Genomic DNA, 19,353 nt, shown 5'->3' with positions numbered 1-19,353 from the left:
CAATAATCTAGACCTGTTTTGCCTCGATGAAAATGTATATAAATTACAGATAAATAAAATTAAAGATTTTAGGTAAAGCCTTAAAAAACCCAACCTATAAAGTTAAGGCAAAAAAATCAAGGAGTACCATATACTTCAGAACTTTGGGCAGTGAGTGGAGACAGCGCCGAGTCCCAAACCTATGCAAAAGTCAAGTGCCACTCTTGGTAGAAGAAGTCACAAAGTTCACCTTCAGTGGATGGCATTACTTACTTATTGTGATGATTTCTAAACCTGGCTGCACTTCAACCAGGTTCCCTTTTTAGAAAAGGGAAACTTTTTAAAAAATTCTGATTCTTGGCTCTAACCAGTGAAATACAATCTTGGGGGCTGGCAAGTCTAGTTAGGAGCCCACTGAAGAACCATTAGTCTGTAGGAAGCTGTCCCAGAAATAACTAGGACTGTGAGATTTATATAGATGGCTTCCTGAAAAAAATAAAATAAAAAAATAAAAAATCAAGCTACTTCCTCCATATACCACTAGGAAGCAGATGACCTAAAATGGAATGAATGAAAAATCATCTGTAAACTTAGGAAATCTAATGTTATGAGAAAATATTAAAATTAAGATGATGGAATAATGAAAAATATCTTAAATTTGTTTTTCAGAAATAGCCATGGAAAGAGTCTCCTACCAATGAAACCATCTAATTAGAGACTAGAGAATAAATTACATTGGAAAAAGAGTATTAGGCTACCATAATTAAATTACAATATTTTAAAAGTACATCAGAATCCCTTAACTCTCAATCTCTGTGAACTTTCTAGCCTTAATTCTCATATAACTTCTCTACCTTTCTTTCCTACAGTATCATTAATTCCTTAAAGTCAGGGAATCTATTTATTTTATACTCCCATAGTACTTAATAAGACCCAACAGCTATTTAATAATTAATAATTTCATAGGATATATTTTTTCACCTGAAACTTCAACCTGAGTCAGGAGATACTGGTGCCCTGTCCTAAAGTAAACATGCACGATACTAACTAATCTCTGTATTATCCAGAAACCCTTTGACATGTTTGTTCTGCTGGGAATGATCTTCAACAGCCAGACAAAGATATCACTTCCTCTCTGAAATTATCCTTAATTTTCCCAGTCAGAATTAATTTTTTCTTCTTTGGTTACATCTCTATTGTAACCCATATCACACTGATCTTTAGAGTTGTCATATATTCCCCTAATATATTATGAGCTCCTTAAAGGCAAAACCCTACTTCTTAGTCATTGCTGTTATTTCTGGCACCTTATATAGTATTCTAGGTATGTTAGGAACTTGATACATGTCTGCTGAATGAATGAATGAATTAATGAGTGAATGACCACCATATGACATCCTGTTCTTTAGAATGTGCATCCAAATTTTAGGATCCACTCGTGAATTACTTTGCTTACCCATTTCTTCCTTTCCTAAAGCAGATTATTGCAAAAACTATAATTTGGAGAAAATACTTATCAAGCCATAAGTTCTATACAAACTAGTCAATATTACTAAAGAGAAAGGTTAATGAAAATAATTGAGAGAAACTTTACCTTCTTGAAATAGTTGTCTGGCATAAGATGGCTCTCTGCCCTGAGGTTGGAAGAAAGCATAAATGCACTTCCTCACTAAATCTTCCCAGCCAGTTCTGCCAGCAGCTCTCAGGGAACTAGTATCAATAGAGATGATTTTACCTACACAAAGAATGAAAGTTTACATTTATGACAGCCTTTTGATATAAATCATCCATATTTCAAAACTAACAACTGCATCTAAGGAATAGTCTCTCCTTTGAAATGCTCAATAGACAAAAGCATTAAAAAGCACTATTTATTTTTATTACATATAGTAATGAAGTATATTATTAACATAAAAATTATTTTGGTCTTGGAATGTGTTATGTACTAGTATTTCATATTCTAAAATCAATTTTGGTCAAGTATTAAACTCGTATTTGGTGATACTATAATGACCTGAAGCTGCTGAGACTAATGCAGTTCAGACTCCTCTGGCTTGCTCTTTGCACCTTGCTCTCTATATACTGAGGACTGACTGGATCACTTATTGCAGAGGGAGAGGCAGAGATGAAATATATTATTTTGGTTTAATTTCCAATAACTAAGTGCAGATAATCTGAGAAAATAGGCAAGCTGTTTTCTCATATTATTTATTCTTAAATGTAGCAATATTACATTTAAGAATAAAGAAAGACTGAAGGCAAAAGTTAAATCAGAAAAGGATAATAAGTGAGAAAATGAAGATTTGCTAGGCACTACGCACACAAAACTTATGCTTTATAAAATTTAGTGAGGATTTGCTATTCTTACCGCATCTGAACAAATTTTCTAAATGGCTATGAGAGAATTCAGGAATTTTTTTTTCAGTTAATCAGAGGCCAATTAATCTACTTTGTGATTATGTAAACTTGTTTTATTGTATGTTTTATGCAATCTTATATTCACATAATATAGGTAAGATATATAATACATATAAAGTAAGAATTATATTAATAAAATAAAAACCTGCAAACCCACCACTCAACTTCAGAACTTGACATTACCCATATCACTTCATTACATGTGCACTCCTTCCTTGTTGAATCCTCCCACCCCATCTTTAAATTTTCCAATGAATGAGCATCTAAATTGTTTCCAGTTTTTGCCATTACAATCAACTCTGCTATGAACATCTTTCACATGTTCCATGGTGCTAGTGTGTGAGAGTTTCTCTAGGGTATACATGTAGGAGTAGAACTGTTGGATTGCAGGTTATGTACATGTTCAACTGTATACTGCTCACTTAAACTGTTTTCCAGAAACTTGTACTACCCTGTGCTTCCACCAGCAACGTGTAAGAGTTACTGTTAATCTAACATCCTTTCCATTACTTGATAATGTCAGGCTTCTTTATTTTTCACATTAGTAAGTAAAAAATATTTCATTGTGGTCTAAATTTGTATTTCCTCAATTCTTAATGAGGCTGAGTACTTTTCATGTTTATTTACCACTAACGTTTTCTCTTCTATGAATGCCTGATTATATCTTTTCTCCATTTTTCCTTTCCTTATACAATCAATTCAAATCTACCCTAATGTTTTTGCCTCCTCACTTAACTAATCCTTTCTTTATATATTTCTTTTGGTTTGCTTACAAATAAAATATTCACTGACTTCTTTAACTTAGTTATGGTCTTGAATCTGATGTACCCAATCCTACTTGATCAGGTTATTACCCAAGTCTTGGCGTAAATGTAGATGGCAGAAAGAAAATAAACTGAAACTCAAATAAAGGAATTTTTAAATTTAAAAACAATTTTGAGAAAGCCTGGTGAACATTGTAACTGAAATTATACATGATTTTGGGTTTTAATATATTTTAATTATTAAATTTTTTTCTCTTATGTCAGAGATAAAGAACTGGCTATAACAGGGATTCCACTGCTACATAATCTTCATATACAATAACACAGTGACTAAGGGAGGCATGCATGTGTGCGTGTCTATGTGTGTGTTACGGTTGGCCCCACAAAAGAGCAAGAGAGTCTGGAGTTGCAAGACTGGAAGGAAGAAAGTGATTAAGTTATCAATAGTGGTACTAAACCTATAATGCAATGACTGTCTTAGAGAAGAATCATGAATAGCTTGATTCAGAATACCTTTGCTTGCCAGAGGAAAGTCTAACCAACCCACCACCAACTAACCAAACAACAACCAAAAAACCACTGGCAAAATACTTTTTTCTTTTTTTAAGGGATTTAGATCACCCCACATGGAATTAAAAAATACTACTACAATTCAATAAATTAAATGACTAATATTTATTATAGTTCATCTGTTATTTTTAGCTAAGTCAATTCTATGATATAATAAAATGTTAGTTTTACATTTAAGTATACTTTATATTTCTCTGGTAACTTTGTATAAGTGTATACAGTACAGTAATGCCCCTTTAATATCACTTTAGTGGAAAGCAATGTAATATAAAGGAAGAGTTCTATATTCTTCCTTTATATTTAGGCCACACTAGGGCCTAAAAATTTCTGTTCTCAGCAATAGGCTGTATTTTTTTTATTTCAAAATTTTTACAGGGGTACAAACATTTGGGTTACATCTATTGCATCTGCACCACCCAAATTAGAGTTATAAGCATGCCCCTCCTAGACTGTGCATATTGTTTTGATCAAATCACCATTCCCTCATTTGTAAATGGATTCTGTTATCTCTGAGGTTAATTTTTTTATTTTAAATGATTATGGTTATTTTTATATATTTATATATATTGTCAGGTGTATCTAAAATTTTAATGCTGAGTCCTTGGTCAGAAATAAAACTGTGATAACATTGGTCCTATGGGAAAATACGGTTTTCTTCAAAACAATCCAATTTAGGATTTAATTTATAGACATGCAATACGAAGAAAAGCTGAAATTTTGTTCCTATATTAGCTTCATAACTTTTAGGCCTCCTTCATCATTGACATTTTTTCTGTGACATGATAATCACCTTTTCCAACAGGTTTTTCATTTTGCTATTTCACAAAGCCCTTATTTGGTTTCTTTTTATGTTAACCAGTAATTGATACAAAAGACCAGTTTTCTTTTTCAATAGTCTCCATTTTTCCTCCATGCAAAATATTTTTGGTTTTCAATAGGAGTTTATTAGCTTTTTCCAGCGCTGTTCATTGGTGGAGTATGGAAAGGAACATGATACATGGTAGACTCAAAAAGGGAACATTCTCTGGACATTCTTTTTAATACCTTCTATTATCTGTGTTAATTTATCCCTACTGAGTCTTTAGCAAGAGCCGTTGAGACTTTATCTTTAAAAATGTAACAACAGGCCGCATTCAGTGGCTTATACCTATAATCCTAGCACTCTGGGAGGCCGAGGTGGGAGCATAGCTTGAGCTATGGAGTTTAAAACCAGCCTGAGCAAGAGTGAGACCCTGTCTCTATAAAACATAGAAAAATTAGCTAGGTGTGGTGGCGTGTGCCTGGAGTCCCAGGTACTCAGGAAGCTGAGGCAGGAGGATGGCTTGAGCCTAGGAGTTTGAGGTTGCTGTGAGCTATGATGACGTCATTGCACTCTAGCCTGGCAACAGAGAGAGACTCTGTCTCAATCAATAAGAACAAAGCATATAACATAGGTGTATTAGAATACTGGGACTAAAAAACTTAATAGTGAAATGGGATCTTATAAAAATGGTAAAAGTCAAAATATATATTAAAACTGAACTTTCACAAAGAGAAAAAGTCAGTAGAAGTGATTTTTAAAATCTCAATATGCTAAAAAAATCTCTAGTATCTATATTTTAAAACTAGAAAGATGAATGATATGTATATAACTCTGATTGATGAATATCTAATATATTACTGCAAAGATAAAAATCAAACAATATAGGAAAAATACTTTATAAATTATAAAGAAGAATAAAATTGTTCCTGCTGAAAATCAAATCTGAAGTAGGTCATTAAAAAGGACTATTTTCAGGTAGCCTCACTGTTACTCACTTTGCAGACTCTTGCCCTCCTTTTAGCTGTTCTCCCAGACCTGTCTTACTTATCTTAGGGCTCCTGCAGCTCTGTTTCCTCAATGAGGAGCACTCACTCTATACCAAGATGCTTCACTGCTGCCTCCTTTCCAACACCCATACTTTAGATAGCTGATGCCAGTTCATCCTTTGAGGCCTAAGGGCTCCTTTCAGCTCCATGGAACAGGGCTTTGTTGGCCAGCTAATTTTATATATCCCCCTCTTCCACCATCTTACACCTTTTCCATCATAAAATGTTATTAAATCACTGATTTTTAGTCGGCCATATATACCTTAAACCCAGAGACAGGCACTTCTAGGGCTCAGTCAGTTTGTGCTAAATAAACTTAAAGAAAAAGAATAAAGGGGAAAAGAAATAGCCAAATACATTTAAGCATATTAAATAAACTACCATATTCATATCCATTTGTAGTAAATATATTTATACCTATATATATTTATATACCTCCCAAATTTCTTTTATTCCATGATTATGAAAAATAATTTATAATTAAACAAATATACGTATGTGAATAGTCATTAAAAAAATGTTCTCTCCAGCACCCTGCCCATGACAATGATTACAGCATCTGAAATCCATAATACCAAGAACATCATTTAGGCCAGGTAAGGTGGCTCACACCTGTAATCCTAGCACTATGGAAGGCCAAGGTGGGAGAATCACTTGAGCTCACGAGTTTGGGACCAGCCTGAGCAAGAGGAAGACCCCATCTCTACAAAAAACAGAAAAATTAGCTGGGTGTGGGAGAGCGTGCCTGTAGCCCCAGCTGGGAGGCCGAGGCAGGAGGATCACCTGAGCCCAGGAATTTGAAGTTGCTGTGAGCTAGGAAGATGCCACTGCACACTAGCCAGGGCAATAGAGCAAGACTCTTGTCTCAAAAACAACAACAACAATAATACCAATTAAAATGTTTTCTGAATAAGACTAGGGAGTAGAGGCTGAATATTATAGAACAGAAGGATATAACATTTTGAATATAATGAGTTTTAAGGGTGCAGTCATATTATTAATATCTATACAACATTCTGAAGTTTATGGTACCTGTAGTATCTTGCTTGGTCATAAAGGATTCTACACCCGTAATAGCTGGAGGCCGAGGTAATCGTCGTGCAATACATATCAAACATGACTGGAAATCTGCCCAAAACAAGAAGGGTGAATTGAAGGAAGGGGGATGGAAAATGGTTTATATCTATCACTTGCCTTTAATGGTTTTCATAAAAATAATACACATACAGGCCCTTATATAATATTGGAATCCACTCTGATCTAACAATATTTTAGAAATAAAATTGCTGGCAACCAAAAACTGATAGCTCTAGGTAGAGAGCTGGTTAGTAGAAATTACTCCTCCTATTAAATGCTCTTACTTAGACTAGAAGAGACTGATACATCTCATGTACTTTGGATGGTAACAATTAGAAGTAGTAGTTTTGCTTGGCTAGCACTTCTACCAACAAAATAGTAGTAGTTTTGGTTACATTTAAGTAATATGGTGTTTTTAAAAATACAGTTTTGTAGTCAATTTCCTATGCTCATCAGCATTTAATGGCTACAAAGTTTATTCTTATAAACATTATGCAGATAATCATATGAGAAAAACAACTTTTAATTCTGAAGACGTATTATTTTGCTCTTGACAGAGGACTTTAAGTTTTGGGGATATACAATTTTTTAAAGTGCCAAATTTTAAGGGTGCTACACACAATATCACACAGCTAAAAATGAACTTTAATAATACAAGATGTGGCAAGTGTATTTTGTAAAAGTCCCCAGGTGACCGTGACCTCCATTTCCTGGTCAAGACTTGCTACATACACGGCCTTTTTTGTATATGACTGACTTCTTGTCTACTACCTTCCCTGGTCCATACTCCAGTTCCCAATATGTGATGTTCCTAAACTTAGTTGAGTCTAAGTTTACACAGAAAACTCATCCACTGTCACACAGTTAACTAATTCCATGTTGATGCCATGTTCATATTAGAGCTTCAGTTATGTTTCCATCTGTTCATAAGCTTTCTCCTTATAAATTACCTTGGATAGCCTGAAAAATGCCAACTCTATTCTCCAATGTTCCCTACATTCTAAACTTGAAACTTTCTAAAAAGCAGAGCTGTTCAGCAGTCTGCTGCATCTGGTCCATTTCCAACTGGCTGCAGTTAGTTACATATCTTATTTCTAGACAGCAAGTTGGTTTGAATTATTTGACATTTTAGTGGGAATGCCAGTTTAAAACTGAGAATCTGGGGACACATTAAAGGATTGATGTGAGATGTTAGTAATTTTTTTAAAGTATTAAGAAATACATAGCAAATTGAAAAGCTACTATAATATATATTACAGTAACCAAAAATATTATCTGAAAAGGGCAGTTTATCAATCAGTTTCCTCCCTGTTCGTTAAAGTCATAGAAAAAGCAGACACTTTAAAATGACCCTTTGTTTTACCTTCTCCATCCTCTTGAATTGATTTTGGCTGTGACACAGTGAAACACTGCATTACTTCATACCGCTGGCAAGCTTCTTGGTTCTCGGTACCTGGCTCATCTGGAGGGTGAATTAGCATCCTGCAGTTAAAGGTATGGCTATTTCGTCGTGTTGCTTCTTGAGGCCAAGGAACTCCATTTACTGGGGAAGAAAAATTGATTATGTGCTGTGAATAAGGTGAAAAAATATAAACACTGAAGGTACAAAAGACATACTTTAAATCATCTGCTTTATTATATACTCAGATTACAACACAGACTGACCTCTTTATTTTTGTTTTTTTTTTTTTCTTTCTTTCTTTTTTCTGAATCCAGGCACAGAAGCAGATTGACCTCTTTAGATCTAACATTATCCTGAGGCAAAAGGATATTTGGCAAATAAATGGCTACCAATTGGAAAATCATACTGTTTCCAAAAAAAATATATACACTCTCCTCCCTCAAATACCCTAATTCATTAAGTTGTTATAAATAAGTTAAAGACAAAAATTAAAATTTGCTATTTTGCTCAAAATTTTAGTTTCAGTTAACTAATGAGCTTTTTCCATTTGTTTCCAGTTATATTTTGGTAATGAAAAAAATGATTAAAAACCATAGGCACACTGCTAAATAGGGGTTTTCATCTGGCAATCATTAATTCTTAAGGGTGGGTTTTGAGTATATATGTACCTTTTTGGGGGAGAAGATTCAAAGTTTCTCAAAGGAATGTGTGACTCAAAAAAATATTCAGAATGGGTAGAGAGCAATTTTGGTTTCTTATAAGTATTTTTTCTTGTGCCTTCTTTTATTTAATGGCACAATGCCATAATGGATTGAATATAGTGGATAATCAATGAATTATCATATATAAAAGATTGCTAAAAAAGAAATGTTACCCGATTCAGTATAAGAAAACTGAATTCAGTTATAGAAAATATGACTATATCTCACGTAAAAATCACAGTATGATGGGTCATGATTTCCCTGTCACAGTGCCATATTCAAACCATAGTGGCCATGAGTTGGTCAGAGGGTTTTTAAGGCTGCTGTCTTACTGTTCCTAAATAACTCTCCACTGACCCACCTTTTTTTTATTCCATATCATCACTCTATAACTGTTAGAGGATATCATGGAAATAAACCTACACTGGAGTACAGAGTCTTGGGTTCTGCTATTAGTTGTAAGGTTTGGGTTAATTAATCTTTGATTCTCAGATGCTGCATTTTCAAAATAAAGGGATCTACTACATTATTTCTAAAGTCATTTATACTTTAACATTTTATAATAAATCACATACTATAATTGACACTATAATTCAAATATCAAACTAGTGACTTTAATAGAAACTATAATTTCAGGTCCCCAGTTACCACAGACACATAATACTTTTTTCAAAGAAGAAATAAAGTTCTATTCCATTGAGCAATAAAGAGCTGTGGATAGCATTTTATATACAAATTTGCTTTAGTTACATAGGATTTCTGGCCAAGGCCTTCCCTTCCACTTTTGGAGCACATATAAACTAAAGAGTAGAAGAAAATTTAACATAAAAATTAACATATTCATTTATTTTCTTTAGCACTCTCTCATGTACTAAATAATTCTTAGTAAAATTCTCCAACTAAAGTAAATAGACCTTGTGATAAAAAATGATTTTAGCCCCGGGTGCAGTGGCTCATGCCTATAATCCCTAGTACTCTGGGAGGCCAAGGTGGGAGGATTACTTGAGATGAGGAGTTTGAGACCAGCCTGAGCAAGAGTAAAATTCCATCTCTACTAAAAAAAATAGAAAGAAATTAGCTTGACATCTAAAATATATATATAGAAAAAATTAGCCGAGCATGGTGGCCCATCCCTGTAGTCCCAGCTACTTGGGAGGCTGAGGAAGAAGGATTGCTTGAGCCAGGAATTTGAGGTTGCTGTGAGCTAGGCTGATGCCACGGCACTCACTCTAGCCTGGGCAACAGAGTGAGACTGTCTCAAAAAAAAAAAAAAAAAAAAAGATTTTGGTTTTAAGTTTTTGTTTGTGGCTTGGTTTGAATGATGTTTATACCTGATCTATTTTTTTTTTTTTTTTTTTTGGAGTCAGAGTCTCACTCTTTTGCCCTGGGAAGAGTGTAGTGGCTCACTATAATCACAAACTCTTGGGCTCAAGCGATCCTCCTGCTTCAGCTTCCCAAGTAGCTGGGACTGCAGGTGCGCACCACCACACCCAGCTAATTTTTCTATTTTTAGTAAAGATGGGGTCTTGCTTTTGCTCAGGTTGGTTTCAAACTCATGACCTCAAGTGATCCTCCTGCATTGGGCTCCCAGATTGCTAGGATTACAGGCGTGAGTCAACACGCCCAAAATGATCTATTCATCTTTAAGGGACAGTTTCAACTTTCTGAAAGTATTTGCAAAGAAGGCTACTTGTTAAATGTTGCTAGAGGAAATTCAGCTAAATATCTAATTACACCCAGTTCTGGAGAAAGAAAACAGGGTAGAGAAAATGAAGGCAACAGGGCAGAGGAGTGGTTAGGGATCAGGAATAGGGAGCCAAGAGAAGAACAGACAGTGGTGAGGAAGAGAAATTAACTTCCTTGAAGTTTAATTTCATGGTCTGTTATAGGGGTCATTATACCTAAACTGTTAAGGAAAACTTTTAGAGAAGTTAAAAAAAAAAAGCTGAGAACTGATCATCATATTAAAACAACCAAAGTAATTCTGGTGGCAATTTATGTGTCAACTATCATATCTTTTTAAAGTAATACTGCTACTCTACTACTACTACTACTACTAATAATAATAATAATAATAAAAATAATAACCGAAAGCAAGATCACTTCAAACAAACAGACTCCTCCAATATAAGCTGGTAAATATTTAGGTGATATTTCTAGATACTCTGTATTTCAAGAGATTAGATTTCTTTTAAGTTATTCAAATTATATAACAGAGCTTAAAACCTTTTTGAATCTCAATCTCCTTTAAAATAGTAAGATATATTAAGCTACATTTTTGTGAAAAGAGACAACAGCATCACAATACAAGAGGATAGACCTAGATTAGAGGTATAAAGCCTCTGACAAAACTCAATATTTTGTATGTGACTGTTTAGATTATCTAGGTTAGAAGCATTTTACCTAGCCTTTAGCAATTACTTTCTTTTCTTTTAACTCATCATATGACTCTTCTTTAAAAGGATAAATGCTACTGCTCATGTTAAAAATACTGGTAACACAAATAAGCCCAAAGTATTATAAAACAAAACAACAAGAGCCGGTTTTTTTAGGTTTAAGTAGCAGCTATAAGTTAAAAAAGAACTGAACTATCCTAATAGATGTGATCTATAAAAAATGTTGCCTTGCTAATATAATATCAATGGAACAGAGCTAAGGAGAATATTATGAAAGGACAAGACTGTCCCTCTTTGACATCAATTTCTGAGCTAAAAACATAATGTAAAACATCTAGTAACTGTGTATAACACATTATTATAGCTCTGTGATTCATGAAATTAAAAGCTCTACACAGGGGTCCTCAAACTTTTTAAACAGGGGGTCAGTTCACTGTCCCTCAGACAGCTGGAGGGCTGGACTATAGTTTAAGAAAAACTATGAACACATTCTTAGGCACACTGCACATATCTTATTTTGAAGTAAAAAACAAACGGGCAAAACATACCCGCATGTGGTCCGTGGGCCATAGTTTGAGGATGCCTGCAATATTTAGATAAAGCCAGTAATAGTAATAATAATAGCTATAACTTAAAGAGAATTTAATGCCAGCCAGGAAATGCTAAGCACCTTAACCTTCCTGTGAAAGCTGAGGCCCAGAGGGGTCAAGTCTCTTGTCCAAGATCACATGGCTAGGAAAGTGGTAGAGCCAAATAGAACACATTGCCCATGTCTGTTTTATACCAAAATGCCACTATGGTGTCCCCATCATTTGAGATATAAACACCATCAATTTAGGAATAGAACTGCTTTAAAAAAATTTTTTTCAAATGTCAAGTTCCAATTTATTAGAACTTCACAAATAAGTCTATGTTCACTAATATCTCATCCTTTGTAATCTTAGCCTTTTACAATATAATCTTTTTATAACCATCTGTACATCTACATGTACTTGTTCTTTTGGACAAAATCTCTCATGACACCAGCTTCCCAGTGCTATTTTATTTTTGTTTATAAATCAAATGTTATGATTAAAAGGTATAGATTTTAGATACTGAAATCTTCCAAATCAGTAAATTTAAAAGCAATTTTGAAGAGTTTGACTTTTAACTTTTTTCTTCACAATTTCTCCTTGAGAATAACAACCAAAATTAAAAAGGCAATCTTTTGAATCATGCATACAAGTGATATATGTATACAAGGTAAATACATATATAAATAATGATCTTAATTTTTTTCTTCAAATTTCTTCCTTGATAACTTCTAAGTCTTAATTTGATATTTTTTTCCCAGAGGTTGATAATACATATAAAATGACTCTGCTTTGTCTCTTTCTTTGATTTTCTAATAATTTGATTATTCTAATAATGGAAGTTTGTTTTGATTGTTCTAATAATGGAAGATAGGTACTGTAACTTATTTTCTCCTGAATGCTTGTTGGAAATATGTCAAAAGAAGCTATTGGCTTTTCCAAGTTAGTGCAGTGGGCTTTATTCTTTTGACATAATCATCTCATTGGTTTCTAATGTATTATCACCCAACACTGTAAAACTAGGTGATCTAAATTCTATTACTATTTAGCTTGTTCTATCTTTGCTTGTCTACTCTATTATATTTTATAGTAAAGGAAGTGGTATTAGTTTTTCAATGTTTCCATTCTTTCCTTATTTGGAGCAATGAGAGAGAGATATCTCTGAAGAAGAAGCTTCATCTTCCTTCCTACTGTGAAAGGAGGCTGCTCAGAGAAGGTAACAATGAATTGTCAGACCAGCTAAGGAGTACCATCCTGTATGTAGCTGGGAGCAGCATCACCTGCACATCAGCTAGTGGATGACACTCCCTCCATATTTACCTACTGGCAGTGACCTGGAGGAACCTGAGTAGTCACAGATCTACAGTATCCTGAGAACCAGGCAGGGATGGGGTAATGTGGCCCTTCCGTAAACAATGAGCTCCTTCTCTTCAGTAGTCAGAAAACAGTTCAGCCTTGTTTTCTGTGACCTCAGGCCTCCTCCCAACCAGGCAAGCTGCTAAACCTAACAGATACCTTACTGCCCCAGATGAGACTAAAATTAAATTAGTTTTTTTCAACAAGAAAGTAAAATGCAATGGCTCAGTTAAACCCATCTATTAGTAGTCCTTAAAATTTGTGGGACAGTAGAATGAAAGAAATCTAGAGTCCACAGCTAGGGAAAGAAGTCTAAGCATTACCTCCAGTGACATCAGGGAATCTTACATTGTTTGAAATCCCTGACCATGTGCCTCAGTGTTGATACTAAATGGTGCACTAGAATCCTCCTAACTCTGAAATTCAGATACTTTATTACACAATATCTATATGAAAAATTGATGTGTGATAAATTTATCTGTATAATAAATTGCTCTTATTTCAGAGCTCATTGAACAAAGAAATGACGGGATAAAAGAGGAACAAAAAAATCTGAAATGGACTAGAATCTGAAATGGAATATAAAAAGTTTCCTATTTGCCAACAAAATGTACACTATTGAAAAACACACCCACTTAATGGAGACATGGGGATTCAGTCACTAGGTGTAACTGGAGCCTGAGCACTGAAAAATGTTTAGAGGAGCCTGAAGATTCAAGAAGTTAACAAAGGGTTGCTTTTAGTCCATCCATGCCTTTACAAGAGTTGGTAAAAAGTTTCCTAACTCCTAAGGATGCAGCCCTGCCCTAGCCACATGGCTTAGTGAATGGAATAGAGGCTAGAAATCAGACTCTATTCATCCTCTTAGCTAGACTCCTTGACAGTGAACAACCCCTACAACCATACTTGGAACTCCTGAGTTGAAAAGCACATACAACTAAAAATGTTAATTTTAGTAGTATGTAATATGACATATATTACCTCCTCCTTACCCCCTCTTCTATTCCTTTCTTCTTTCTCATGTTTTTTTCTTTGAGCAGGGTAGTGGAAAGGATATACATTTATCTCTTTCTTAAACATAATCAAAATAAAAAACAAAGGAAATTTCATGTAGAAGGTTCAGTGGCAAGACAACTAACTGCTCTGCCTCCCACTACCGGCACATGACCATAGCACAAACCACATAGAGGAAAAAGATGAAAGAATGCTCTCCATCAGCTATTTGGTGATACTGCCCTTCATATTTATGTGTGAGGCTGAAACTACATTCAAAAAATGTTTTAAATGTATTATATAGTATAATATAGTATATAATTCTATGTATTATGAATACACTGATCACATTATTATAGATAACATATATTATATAAGGAGAAGCTACAGAGAGCTAGTATTCTTATAAAAACAGATTTCTTTTTACCTAGTGATTTTGGTAGCAGATTCTTCACAAATTCTGCATGATCCCCCACATGAAGTATGCTGTAGACGCTGGTATTCATTAATTCCTCCTGATTGTAACCCAAGTAGCTGGTTACATTCTCTGACACAAATACAATTCTCCCTTCACAGTTCACAACAAAGAAAAATCCATCCAAAGCCTGCAAAGCCAAAAAAGGATTAAAAAGTTGGGAGGTGAAAAGATAAAAGAAAAATAAACATATGCGGTTCTCTATTTAAAAGAGAGGTCAGAAATATATTAATATTTCAAGTTTTGAGTTTTTTGTTTGTTTTGAGGAGGGTCTCACTCTGTTGCCTGGGCTTGAGTGAAGTAGCATCATCACAGCTCATTGAAACCTCAAACTCCTAGTCTCAAATGATCCTCTGCTTCTGCCTCCTGAGTAGCTGGGACTACAGGTGCTACCACCAGACCCAGCTAATTTTTCTATTTTTTACAGAGACGAGGTGTTGCTCTTGCTTAGGATGGTCTCGAAATCCTGGCCTCAAGCAATCCTCTCACCTTGGCCTCCCAAAGCGCCAGGATTATAGGCATGAACCACTGCACCCGCCCAAATTTCAAGTTTTAATACTGCATGTTCTCTGTGAAGGGGCCAGGGTTTTAAAGTGGACTGTACATTAGTGTTTCAAGTAGGCAGAAATGAATATTTCAGTGTTCTTCCTTAGAAATAATTTTTTTGGTAGCAGATATGAAATGAAGGATTATCCCATTCATTTAGTCATAAACATCTCTAAACTGTGTAGGTTAAGACCTAGTCTCTGCCCTCAAGTAACCTGTGGTACAGTGGGAGAGAGATATATAAACAAAATAGCAGTGATAAATGCAGTATCAGAGACAAATACAAAATAGAGTATGAATACATAGAAGGATGTCTAATTTGGGATTGGGATTGGGGACAAACAAAGGTTCTTTACAGACCCCTACCTGACTTATAAAAGGTGTCATGAAGGAGGGGAAGAGGACTGAGGGAAGAACATTCTAGGCAGTGGAGAGAGCATATAGCACAAAAAGGAAACGACTAAGCAGTTTGGAGTTGCTGGAGTATATGGCATGAGGCAGCTGCTGGCAGGAAGTGAGTCAGCAGAGGTGGAGAGGAGCCAAATCACAGGGGACCTCCTCTGCACAGAGATGGAGCCAGGGATCTCCCAAAAGGAGATATAGGCGCCCCAAGGGCCCATAATATCCACAGGGCTGCAGAAAAAAAGTCAGAACCTCTATTTATATTGTAATCTAAAACATAAGAAAGAAATTAAGCTTAATAAACACAGTGACAGCCTGTTGCCTCACTAAGTCCAGCCAGTCACATTATCACAAACCTTGGGATCCTGAGGGAAGATCCAGAAGGCAGAGGTTGATAGTGGCACCTCACTTATTTGTAATCTTTCCATTTTCAGTACATTGAAAATGTACTGAAAATGATTACATTGAAAATGTAATCATTCCAATTTTAATACATTGCAGCTAACCTGTTGCAGAATGTATATAAATAATAAAAAACAAGATCTTTTAAAAATAGAACATTTATAGAATTTTGTAACATGATGTAAAATGACCACAAAAAGTCCTTTGCATCACACAGGGGTCTGTTGGTTATCTGTAAGATACTTAAAAGAGCTGTCCTAACAATGCTGATACACTACTCATTTTTCTTTTTAAAAAAGGCCAGTGTCCCAAACTTGCAACCTAGCAGATATTTAACAGAAAATAATAAATTTTTTCCTTTAGGGTTAAGATGAAATTTTAAGAATAAAAAGTAAACTGCTTTTCAAAAAGACACTTTTGCTATAGAGACAGAATGTGAAAATGGATGCTAGGAAATGTTACCATGGTTACCATTTTGTTGCTGAAAATGACATGAATCACTTGTAAAATTTATCTTATCTCCTTAGTTTAAAAATTTAGAGCATTTTACCTGTTGAAAATCTTTCAGAGTTTTAGTAGACTTTGCCCCTATGTTTGAAAAATGTGAAAATGTTAACATTTTTCTGATTAGTTTGGAAGAATCACTTTTTAAGATCAAGGAAAATGGAATGTCAATATAAAACCTGTGTAATTGATGGATAGGATTTAAAATGAGTATCATGACTTAGTAAACGCATGCAATGATATACTTTGCAATTGCATCTACCTCATTTTTGTGAGGTATCTTTTTCAGCTAAGATTATTATTATTTTTAATTGACAAAAATGTTATATACTTATGTCATACATGTTTTGAAACATGTATAAATTGTAGAATGGCTAAATCAAGCTAATTAACATATTACCTCATATACTTAACATTTTTTGTGGCAAAGACATTTAAAATCTACTCTCTTGGCAATTTTCGAGCAGAGAAGAATTGTAATTAACTATAGTTACCATGATGTACAACAGATTTCTTGAACTTACCCTTCCCGTCTAAATGGAATTTTTTATCATTAGACCAGCATCTGCCCAATCTCCTCAGGCCTCACCCCATGCCCTGGTAACCACCCGATGCCCTGGTAACCACCATTCTACTCTCCGCTTCTATGAATTTGACTTTCTTAGATTCCACATAAAAGTAAAATCTTCTGTGTCTGGCTTATTTCACTTAGCATATCTTCCAGGTTCATCCATGTTGTAGCAAATGACAAGATTTCTTTTGGTTTTTTATTTTAAGGCTGAATAGTATTCCACTGTGTACATATATCACATTTTCTTTATTCATTCATCCATTTTTGGATATTTAGGTTGAAATGCAAATTAACACCCCAATAAGATACCACCTCACACCTGTTAGAATGGCTATTGTCAAAAAGATATAACAAGTGTCAGTGAGGACATGGAGAAAAGAGAATCCTTGTACATTGTTGATGGGAATGTAAATTAGTGCATTTATTATATTATGGAAAAAAAGTAGGAAGTTCCTCAAAAAATTAAAAATAAAACTACTATATGATCCAGCAATCCCACTATGGGGTTTATGTCCAAAGGAAATGAAATCATTATGTCAAAGATATACCTGTACTCCCATGTTTCTTGCAGCACTGTTCACAATAGCCAAGATACAGATTCAACCTGAGTGTCCATCAATGGATAAATGGATATGATTATTATTTAAACCAAATATTAAAATAAATTAAACTTATAAATACATCTCCAAATCATTCCATCACAAAGAACATAACCAAGATTTTTATAAATAATGAAGCATAACCCATTGTTCTCATTAAAAATATTGCTACTCTGGGAGGCCAAGGTGGGAGGATCACCTGAGGTCAGGAACAGACTAGCCTGAGCAAGAGCAATACCCCATCTCTACTAAAAATAGAAGTTAGCCAGGCCTGGTGATATGTGCCTGTAAGACCCAGCTACTTAGGAGGCTGAGGCAGGAGGATCACTTGAGCTCAGGAGTTTGAGGTTGCAGTGAGCTATGATGATGCCACTGCACTCTAGCCGGGGCAACAGAACGAGAGACTGTCTTAAGAAAAAAAAAAAAAGCTAATATTTTCTTTAGCAAGAGAAAAGCTATTTTTCTTTCTTCTACTTAATAGACACAAAGAATAAGGCTACCTGATTGCTGTGATTATTTCTCACTTAGTACATAAAGCAAAGGAGAGAGAGGTGTGGTTAACAATCTTAAAACATCAACACGAGATAAATAAACTCTTTGCTAAAGTATTTGGGTTTAGATGAACACAGAAAAGCATGCTCATATCTACCTAACTTTGTTTTTTTTTTTTTTGTTTTTTTTACAAACCTCAGATTAACTATAAATGTCACAGTAGGTGATCAGTATGTATTTATTTGCCTTGCAGTTTATATAAACATAGGGATAACTAAAATATAGATTTTTTTAAAAATAGATTTAAAATTCTTCCCAAAATGTTGTTACCTACTAATTGAATCAGTATAAATACAATTTAATTTCCTTAAGTTTTTGTTTTTTCTTATAAATGAAATATATGCTTTTAAGAGAATTTAAAATACGAATGTGAAGTCAATATTAGAAGATCTGCTAAAATCCTACGCTCAAGAGATTAGTAACTTTTTAGAGAATAGTTTTTTAGACTATTCCTATAAATGTAGAAACATCTCTACTTTCTTTTTTCTTTTTATCATTTATTTCCATTTTTGATATTTCCAAATATTTTTAAAAGGCAAGATTATTACACCAATTATTTCACATGAGACCATGCAAAGCAATTGAGTGTGTACAACAATCATTTTCACCTTCTGTTCTGCTGCTTTATACAACGGTGTGATCGACAGAAAATTGGATGGCATGTACCTGGTTGGAAAATGTCATCTCTTTACCAAAAAAACAACATGCTGGACAGTTTCTATTTTGTCTGCAAGTCAATTCACAATAACAACTTATTTTCTGTTTTTATTTAGGAGGTACATGAGACTGAAAATTTTAACTGCCCGATTTTATTCAACCATCTCACAAAAAATCACAAACGACAGTCTGAACACTGCAAATTTTGGAGGCTAACATGATAGACACCATTTGTTATCTTTAGCAGATTCAACTATTTAGCCTGAAAATGCTGGCTTTTTCTCTTAACAGAAATAAATCTTAGAGCTTTCCCTCTAATTTTGCTAGATTAGGTTCCAGAAGAATAGTGAAGAACCCCTTGAAAAATTTACAGTGTGAAACTATATTCTGTTGAATTATAGAAACTTTGCTATCTGCATAGACTAAAGACAGTTGGTTTGCTAAATGACACTGAAGAAAATCCTGACTCAAATGGCAATACTTGGTTCAAATGTTTCTGACCAAAGAAAAGCATACAATATTTATAGGCTAGCTTTAAAGAGATAGTTGACATTAATACTGTACACATT

The 19,353-nt window shown here is 34.4% G+C and overlaps 1 protein-coding gene across 15 annotated transcripts in view; it reads right to left on the bottom strand.

The window, feature by feature from the left end:
• Nucleotides 1-19,353, bottom strand: part of NCOA1 (nuclear receptor coactivator 1) — a 245,320-nt gene that overhangs the window by 67,307 nt on the left and 158,660 nt on the right. For all 15 annotated transcript variants that reach the window (XM_012788105.3, XM_076000596.1, XM_076000597.1 and 12 more), the window contains 4 exons: nucleotides 14,504-14,681; nucleotides 8,020-8,199; nucleotides 6,612-6,707; nucleotides 1,574-1,714 (listed from right to left, as the gene is read on the bottom strand). In XM_012788105.3, the coding sequence (XP_012643559.3) occupies nucleotides 1,574-1,714; nucleotides 6,612-6,707; nucleotides 8,020-8,199; nucleotides 14,504-14,681 (595 nt within the window). The remainder of the gene's footprint in view (nucleotides 1-1,573; nucleotides 1,715-6,611; nucleotides 6,708-8,019; nucleotides 8,200-14,503; nucleotides 14,682-19,353) is intronic.

The sequence above is a fragment of the Microcebus murinus genome, chromosome 3 (assembly GCF_040939455.1).
Source record: "Microcebus murinus isolate Inina chromosome 3, M.murinus_Inina_mat1.0, whole genome shotgun sequence".
Taxonomy (NCBI): Eukaryota; Metazoa; Chordata; class Mammalia; order Primates; family Cheirogaleidae; genus Microcebus; species Microcebus murinus.
Note: the sequence above shows the minus strand (reverse complement) of the source record. Positions and strands in the feature narration are given on the sequence as shown.